Here is a 9,207-nt window from a genome sequence, read left to right on the forward strand (position 1 = left end):
AAATTGAAGCACACACAAAGCTTTATTCATTCATAGATTTATAGGCACTATATAGTGGAGAGATAAACTTTACATCAGACTTGGAGTCTATTAGGGGTGGGTTCGGTTCCGATCGGTTTGGTTTCGAGCCAAAACCGAAAACCAAACCGAATTTAGAATCGGTGCGGTTTTTGTATTTTGAGAAATTGGCACCGAAAACCGAACCGAACCGAACGGTTCGGTTCGGTTCGGCCCAGTTCGGTTTTTTTTTTTTTTTAGAAAAATAAATTTTTACCAAATGTACTTCTTTTGTATTGTAACTCAAGAAGTTTTTGTTTCTTCAAACCTGTAATAATAGTCTATAACAATAAGTTTACAAGTTTACTAATGCATGCTTTGTACTTCAATAGACAATAATTTATAATTCCATACTTCATAGTCCATATAATTCAATTGATATAGTCCAATAATCCATCAAGTTCTAGCATCAACATATGAAAATATGAAATGGTAAAAAAATATAGTCCAAAGTTTATAAAAGTCCAGTCCATCATTACATCAACAGAACAGAAAAGCACAAAAGAATATAATGCAAAACAGAAGCTATGCAGAAAACTTGTTTCTGTCATGAGGAGAAGAGTAGTCGATTTTTGGGCCGGAAGGAACTATCCCGAATGGATTGATAGAAGGATGGCTTCCATAGTAGTGTCGTTTGATGTGATCCATCTGGACTGTGCTGCTCATTCCAGGAACATGGAAAATGTCCTTGGTGTAGTTAAACAGATTTGGGTACTCTCGCAGGAGTTTCTTGTTGCACTTGAAGTGGACTGCATAAACCTGGCATTGTGGCAAAAACTTGAATTGGTTAGAACAACCGAATCACTAGATATATGTTCGTCTTAAACGCAGAGAATCACTAGATTGGGAAACGAATATCAGTACCTCATCAAATCTTATGAGAGTCACAAACAAATGAATATCTGCTTCAGATAATGTGTTTCCACAAAGGTATCGTTGCTTGCTAAGTATCTCCTCACATCTGTCCAAAGCTTCATACAACTGTTTCACAGCCTGAGGCAAGAAAGATCAAACAATGTAAACAACATAACTTCAAGAATCAAAACTAATTACAGCAGTCAGAAATATTACCTCATCATAAGGCTCCTGCTTCTTGGCAAACCCACATTTATAGACACCGTTATTTATCTTATCGTACATCCATTCATTAGTCTGATTGACTTGGGATTGCGAGTGATCGGGATACAAGTCCAAAGCCGGGTTTTCTGCTATACTGTTGAATTCAGTATTAAACATGCAAATGATCTCCGAACTCTAATTACTGACAATTGTTCCAAGTTTTTTTATCCCACAGAACCTATCAAATAATGAATTGTTAGTCATTTGGCTCTAGATGGTCAGAAAGCAAAAGAGAACATTCTAACTTACTGAATGCAAGGCACCTTGACGCCCATGGGCAAGCATATGATATATAAAGATGATATCAAACCTTAACTATAACAGCATAACTAAAGGAAAACTTCACAATTCGAAATCTTGCTACAGGACAGTTGGATGAAACTGAAAGCCATTCTTTTGTTCTTTCTTTTTCAGTCAACTGTGAAATCTATTAAACAGTTCTTAGTTTCTTACCCAGTGGATTATTTTTGCTGAAAATTCTCCAACCGAGTCTATTCATTCTTTTCAATAGTTAGAAATTCCACTCTACAGATATTCAACAATTCATGATCACCAAATAAATCAATTCAATAAAAGCTCAACACCCAGATACTGTAATCAATCATCAAACAAGCAATTACAATTCAGATCATAGGATAAGCTATTGAAAAAGGATTCTACTCTCCTCTTTTTGTTTCAATTTACGGAAGAAAAATGAAAATATAGCAAAAGCAGACAACTTATTCTTTATTTTATTTTTGTACATAATACTTTTTACTTTATTATTTTAATTCTTTATTTATTTATGCAATTACAGGTGTACCCTCAATCCCCCGCTAGAACGATCCCTACTTATTCTATACTAACAACTACATTTTGCAGGGTTAAATTGCGCGCTTGCTTTTAGCGTATCAATTTTTGGCGCATCAATTTTTGGCGCCGTTGCCGGGGATTGACACGTGCTACTTTTAGCGTGTCAATTTTTGGCGCCGTTGCCGGGGAATGAAAAATCACTTGTTAAATTGTTTTATTGTATATTTGTATATAAACTGTTTGAAGCTTAGTGTAAATTTATTAGGTTGTTTTTTTTATATTGTTGAAGACGAGTTTTAATTGTAAGTTGTAAATTGAGAGAAATAGGTGAAGTCTCTTTTGTTAATATTGGCCTAAACCCCTTATTGGTACCTAGTTCAGGTTCCTTAAGGTTGAGGGCGGCCTTTATTAACACTTGTTGAACTGTCTTCACACTTATGACCTTTTTTTCATCTTAGTAAGAATAGCCTATGTGGAATGGTGTCTAGAAAGGGGACAACGTTCATGACGGGTTTTTAAATCCAGAAGTGCTAGCAAATGGGCTTAAACCACTATGTGGGAGTAGCTCATGCCAAAATGGATTTTTCCTCTCGTGTTCGTCCTCCCCCACCTGGCCATTTCAGTAAGGTTGCCCAAAGGATGTTAAAAGGAATTTGTGTCTAGGCGACTATACTTGGGCCGCACGTTCACTTGATTTACCGCTTGGAATTTGATTCGATATCAATAATGTTTATAACAAAAGAAAATGTTGTGATACACTAAAATATACATATTACACTTGTAAAAATACTTTTCGTGTTTTATACTCACTTTTGTCTTTTGTACAATATACTTGCTAATTTTACTTGTAGTTTGTAATTCATAATTATACTTGTTTATAGATTTTGTATTTCTTTGTTAATTACAGTTACTAACTTTATTTAATGTAGGTTCCGTCTGGCTGCAAGACGTAAAATACAAGTGCTGCTTGGGAGGCAACCCAATCCAATCAGATTTGCTTTCTCTTTCCCTATTTTTTTTTTCAATTTTTCTCTTTGTTTTTATTTTAGAATTTATTTTCGTAAATACCTTCTATCTATGCTTATTTATTTCATTGCATGCTTATAAATTGATTACATTTAGGACAATGCAATATTTAAGTGTGGGGGAAGGGATTTATATATTTTTTCTTTTATTCTGAGTCCTATTTATTCAAGAAGAAAAAAAAAAGTTACACCATATCCAAGTCAGATTTGCTTTCTCTTTCCCTATTTCTTTCTATTTTTCAGTTTTTCTCCCTTGTTTTTATTTTAGGATTTATATTTTTGTCTTTTATTTTGAGTCCTATATGATGAAAATGCAAAAAAATAATAATAATAACAAATAAATAAATAATGCAAAAAAAAAAAAAAAAAAACTACATTCATTCAGTCTTATTATTATTATAAAAAAAACAAAAAAAATAAATAAATAAAAATTGTAACTAAGCCAAATCAACAGATCCGGAGGAGTTGAGGCTGAGCTCAAGGGAAATGCGAGAGCCACCGCCATAGCCGCCCCAGCCACTAGAGTAATTGCCATAGCCGCCACCTCCCTCGGAAGTAGTCTTCATGTTGCCCAAGATGTCTTCACTGTGCATGGGGAACAGTGGAAGAGTTTCAATCGCCTGGTGATCTTCTCCTCGTTGTTCCATAACAGTAGAGCTAGTTGACCCAAAATTAAGATTAATGGATCCACCAACAAGCCCTGATCTTTTCATGGGCACATGAATATCCGAAGTGATCTTCTTCTTCCGTTTATCCCGAGCCTTGTGGTTCTGAAACCAATAAAATACATTCTTGGCCTCGATTTGTCCGTACGGTCTCAAATGAAAACAGATCCGCTGAACCTGCTCTACGGTTGGGGACCTAACTCCCTTGCTATAGAAAAGATCATTGAGGATTCTTATCTGATCTGGAGTGGGAGTCCACCTGGTACTGCTCCGACTGCAAAGCATGTTAGCACTACTCCAGGCTGCTTTGTTGCTTCCTCCATCCTCAGTTGGTTGCCAGGTTTGTGGTCTCGTTGGTTGCTGGGTTTGTGGTCTCGTTGGTTTCTGGGTTTGTGGTCTCGTTGGATGCTAGGTTTGTGGTTCCATTACTGAAGATTTGAGAGAGAAGAACTGAAGATTTGAGAGAGAAGGAAGATTTGAGAGAGAAGGACTTAAAATTTGAGAGAGAAGGACTGAAGCTCTAAGAGAGGTTTTTAGGCATGTTATAGTCGAAGAGAAGAGTCAAGATTGCTGTCAGAAAAGCAGATTAAAGTTGCCCTAAAACACGGATTATTGGCGTGTGGGGAGCGCGTGGTCAAACCAAACGAATCTCGAGGAGCTGTGACAGACAAGTTCTAGCCGAAAGCAGATCTAATTGCCGAAAATCACGGAAAAGAAATGAATAATTACACGTGGGGAAACCAAACGAATCTCGAGGAGCTACGACAGACAAACAATAGCCGAAAGCAGATTAATTGCCGTAAATCTCGGAAAAGCAGAAAGGAATATTTAAGCGTGGGGGAGTTTTTTATGTGCATGCGTGTTTCTTGGGCCATGAACTGTCATAAATCTTCTCCTTCCCAGAGAAGTTATGTTAAAACTGTGTGCCTGTTAAGATTTCTACCCTATTTTGTGCTCTATATATACCTCATTTTTGTCTTCTCCGAATTTTACTAGGATTTGTCTAAGTGTGCAGTTTCAAATTCCTTCTCCTTCCTCATGGTTCGAACCAAGGTTACAGCTCGCATGGGCGTCAATCAACGCCGAGTTCTCTCTCTTGAGGAAGAAGGTCGTCAAGCGGCCTTTCGCGCTGTCCTCACTTGTCCTGGGGACCGTCGTCCTACAAGTGAGCGTAGCCGCAGTCCCCCTCCTCTGCCTCGTCGCCCTCCCAGACTCCATCCCAGCGAGTCCTCTTCCTCCCCGGCTGCTCGTGCTCCCAGGCCTATGGCCACCCTAGAAAGCTTGTCTGACTCGATTGATGCTCTGCGTTCCTCTCTCCGAGATGGTATTATGGTGACAGATTGGCGAGTCACATGCATGATCGATTACATCACTGACATGAACTTCTCTTTGAACCGCTGTCACACTGCAATGAACAAGCTTGCTCAGGAAGTCAATAACATGCAGAGCCATCCTCCTGGGTTTCCTCGCAAGGACGCTGCTGCATCACTCCATGAGGACCCTCTTTCGGAGGCTGAAACCAGCAAGAGAGTTGCCACTCTCCACACACTGGTCCTCCAACTAAAGAAATAACTGGAAGTACAAGTCTAGGCTGAAAGACTTTAAACATTAAGCGCTGCATGGGAGGCAACCCATTTCAACAGTAGCTGTGGAGGAGCCATCAACGGAGATTTGCTTTCTTGAACTCTTCCGTTTTCTTTTCGTAAATTTTTCTTTGTTTTAGGATTTCCTGTGTTAACTCTTATGCCATGCTTGATTGATGCTTTGTATGCTTTATACTTGTTTATACATTGAGGACAATGCATGATTTAAGTGTGGGGGTTTCACTTTGTTTATAGGAGATAGTTTTGTGGTTATAACAAGAAAACAAAATGAAAAATCATAAAAATAAAAAATCGGAAAAATCAGAAGAAAAAAAAATTAAATATATTCGTTAACTTTATTTTAGGTTTTATATTCATGTTTCGGTTTTTGTTTATCTTTGGTCTTTATTTCGTTGGTTTTATAGAATCTTTTTGGTTTGTTTGAGTCTTAGGATGCTCCTAACGTCTAGGATGAACATGTCTCTGAATTCATGGCTGAAGGTTTTCGCAATCAAAATAGGACTTAATTGAATTCTGTGGTTAATCGACATTGTGATACTTGTATGAAGATTTGAGATAGGATTGTAACTTGGTTCATAAAGCATGCAAGGATTAAGTCTAATTCATTTGACCCTAAGTGAGCTGTTGAGCTAAAATACTTTCTTTTTGAGTGCTTAATTGATAATTCCATAATTTCATGCCTGTATTTGCAAAATCTCATCATTGTTTGAAAATCCAATGATCATGTGCCATAGATTTTAATGGACTAGAGAATACTAGAACTCGACTTTTGTGACTGTCAAAACTTGTATGCCATAATATGCCCTGATCTTGGATAGGATAGAAGGCATTAGGGTAACCACCATAGCCAAACAAGCATGTGTCCCCAATTGTGCCCGTCGTGGGACTCTTTAGAATGAACCCCTTTGAGCCTACGTTGAAAACCTTTGTTTCATCACCCTCACTACCCTACCATGAGCTTAGTACAGGACATCTCTACCCTTGTACTAGGGACTTAGTAGAGCATGACATATTGTGTAGGGGTGACGATGAAAGACAAATGTGGGGTGGGGAAAAACCAAGAGAGAGAAAAAAAAAAAAAAAAAAAAAAAAAGATTGCCGAAAAAAATAATGAAAGAAAGAAACACGGCAAAAGAGAAGAAAAATTGAAAAGAAAACTCTTAGGAAATTGTTTAAGTGTGGTTTTGGACTTTCAAATTTGTAGAATGCTCAAAATTGAAAATTAGGCCTTTGTCCATTTCCATATTGGTTAGAGTGAAGGTTGAGCCCAAAACAATGATAATTGGCCCATAAAAATAGTGTCATAAAGTGGTCCATATATGCTCTGCTAGGTCCTTAGAATTTTCGCACCATTAATCTTCATTTCGAAAACCCTAGCTTAGCCTCATTACCAAGGTTCTAAATCTCTGCGATATTTCCGATATATCCCCCGATATCTCCTTTTTTCGACGGACCGATATATTTATGGGGGTAAATATCTTATCTGTCACCGTTTCTGCGAAATTTCTCCGACATCGTCAAATATCCCCGATATATTAGATATTTGCGATATATCCCGATAAAGTGAAGAAATATCTGTAAAATTTGAGGTAAAAATAAAAAAAAAAACTCAGTAATTCTCTACAGACGGTTAAATAGTTAAATGTAATTCATCTTTTTTATTGATTTTATTTTATTAAGTGCAATGTTTATAAAACTATACAAAGGGCCCCAAATTGATCAGGGAAGGAAATTTCCTACCAATTTTCCATAGAAATTATTGGTGGGAGACTTGAATAATAATTTGGTCGTCAAGTTACTCTTTCTTGGTTGGTGATACATTTGTGGATGAGGTAACTTCTTATTGATGACAACCTTAAACAATTTTGGGATTAGAAATGACTAATTTTCAAATGGTTAATGCAGATTGTATGCTTTAGAGATGCAAAGGAATCATTTGGGTCAACCATAGCAAGAAAAACAAGAGAAACCAGAAATACAGGTTTGTGGTATATCCGTATATGTATACATTAAAACACACACATACACACACATATAATTTCTTTAATAGAAAATGTTGATCTATTATAGCAGTAACTCATTGTAGTAGCTTTACAGCTGATTGGTGGACACAATGTGGGTATTCTGCACCAAACATGCAGAAAATTGCAATGTGTATTTTGGCACAAACGGCTTCTTCTTCTGCGTGTGAGAGAAATTGGAGTACATTTGCTATTATTCATACCAAGCAAAGGAACCGTTTGGCATATCAGAAGTTGGAAAAGCTTGTATACTGCTACTACAACATGAAGCTGAGGCTGCGAGATAAACAGGCAAAGAATAATGTGGTCAATGAAAACAACTATATATATCTACTTCATGTTGCAAGCGAGCCGCTTCATAATGGCATTGATCCACTTCATGATTGGATTATGCCTGCACACCTCGATGATGAAGCTGGAAGACCTCTTCCACAAGTTGTAGAAACTGCAACTAATGCTGGAATCAATGTAGAGAGAATCTTATCTGAAGAAGTTGTTAAAAACCCAGAAGATAATTCAGATAGTGATGATGCGTGGGGTGGTACAGCAACTCCAGATAGTTCTGATGATGGTGGAGAGGGTGGAAGCGGAACAGGTGGTGGAGGTGAAAGATATGAATATGGACAATCTTCTGTGGATGGAGGATTCCAATTTACCTGTGAAGGTAATTTTGATCATGCCACCCAAGATGAAGACCACGGAGTGAGAACAGCTGGTCATGGTGCTCAAGAGAAGACCCGATATGGGAGGAGGACTAGAGGTGCAACTGATGATCAAAGTACCCCATCTGATGTTTCTTCAATTGCCTTAAGTTTTGACTCTATCAGTTTAGGCACAGAGCGCAGTGGGATCTCAAATGAATCTCATGAAGGCAACAATCAATTTGGTTATGATGCTTATGGATATAATCAATATGGAGAAGTATATGATCAGTCATCTAGTTGGGTTCATCCTTATTATCCCCTTCATCCTTATTATCCCCTTATAGGGGAAACAGTCGGCAGCTCTAAAGAGATCTATAACTATCATGTTCATCACTACAATTCGCACTATATGGGTCATATGTCTTGGTCTGATTATTGCATTTTCGTAGACCAGCGAGCGGCTTTTCAACCGCCTAGAGTCTCTTTTTGGATGTAGATGAAGTTGACATTCATATGTATTTATATGTAGTTCTAAATTTCTAATAAATTGACTTTTTTCAAAAACGATATTTTCGTACACTGTATCCCCGATATATCCCCGATATATCCGATATCTCCCTTTTTCAAAGTACCGATAGATATGAAAATACCGATATTTAAAACCTTGCTCATTACAACCTGTTTCAAGTCCTTACTTGATCCTTGAGATGGGCAGCCTTTGGTTAGTGGAGTCAGGTACAAAGTCGAGCTTATGGTTTAGGTCCATTTGTGCACTTAGTCATTTCTTGAGGTTTTTTAAAATTCTTCACAAAATGCTTTTATTGATGAAATATGCAAGTTGTTTGTTGCCTTACAATGTGTTCTCTTGCATATACTTGAGTGTGAAGCTTTTAAGCATAGCCATTTCTGAGAGAAAAATCGAGAGTATGCCTTGTGAGTTTGGATTGGACTTGTTCGAAACATGCTATCATTCACTGTATAACTTAAGTTCTCCATATCTTACTTAGTCATATGAGTGTCACATGTTTATTAACCTTCGAATTATCTATGTGATTTTGATTAAGTGTTTAAACGTGAAAGCCATAAGTTTGGAGTCTCTGAGACAACAGTTAGGAGCAGTAGAGTCATTTACTTACTTTTTGTTGAGTCTTTGTTTTGTTTTGTGTTTTGATTTTGCTAAGGGACTAGCAAAAGCTAAGTGTGGGGGAATTTGATAGGAGCATTTTAATGTGGTATTTTAATAGTTAATTCCTCATATTTTGCTTAGTTAATTCCTTAAC

General features: G+C 37.3%; 2 protein-coding genes across 2 annotated transcripts; both read right to left on the reverse strand.

Moving 5' to 3' along the window:
* Window positions 1–582: 582 nt before the first annotated feature.
* On the reverse strand, window positions 583–1,329 carry LOC133723785 (uncharacterized). The gene is made up of 3 exons (XM_062150652.1): window positions 1,129–1,329; window positions 922–1,050; window positions 583–816 (listed from the first exon to the last, which is right to left on the reverse strand). The coding sequence occupies exons 1-3, from the start codon at window positions 1,291–1,293 to the stop codon at window positions 583–585; spliced, it is 528 nt and encodes a 175-aa protein (XP_062006636.1). The 5' UTR covers window positions 1,294–1,329.
* Window positions 1,330–3,430: 2,101 nt separating this feature from the next.
* LOC133722825 (WUSCHEL-related homeobox 5-like) lies at window positions 3,431–3,943 on the reverse strand. Its single transcript, XM_062149688.1, has one exon. The coding sequence runs from the start codon at window positions 3,941–3,943 to the stop codon at window positions 3,431–3,433; it is 513 nt and encodes a 170-aa protein (XP_062005672.1).
* Between the last annotated feature and the right edge of the window lie 5,264 nt (window positions 3,944–9,207).

Source organism: Rosa rugosa, chromosome 7, assembly GCF_958449725.1.
Source record: "Rosa rugosa chromosome 7, drRosRugo1.1, whole genome shotgun sequence".
Taxonomy (NCBI): domain Eukaryota; kingdom Viridiplantae; phylum Streptophyta; class Magnoliopsida; order Rosales; family Rosaceae; genus Rosa; species Rosa rugosa.

Bases quoted from the DNA above. Each gene is read 5' to 3' on its own strand.
- LOC133723785 (XM_062150652.1), bottom strand. From the start codon at position 1,293: ATGTTTAATACTGAATTCAACAGTATAGCAGAAAACCCGGCTTTGGAC. The intron at 1,051-1,128 runs GTAATATTTCTG...TTCTTGCCTCAG, and splicing joins AGCAGGAGCCTTATGATGAG to GCTGTGAAACAGTTGTATGA. The intron at 817-921 runs GTACTGATATTC...CCACAATGCCAG, and splicing joins CTCTCATAAGATTTGATGAG to GTTTATGCAGTCCACTTCAA.
- LOC133722825 (XM_062149688.1), bottom strand. From the start codon at position 3,943: ATGCTTTGCAGTCGGAGCAGTACCAGGTGGACTCCCACTCCAGATCAG.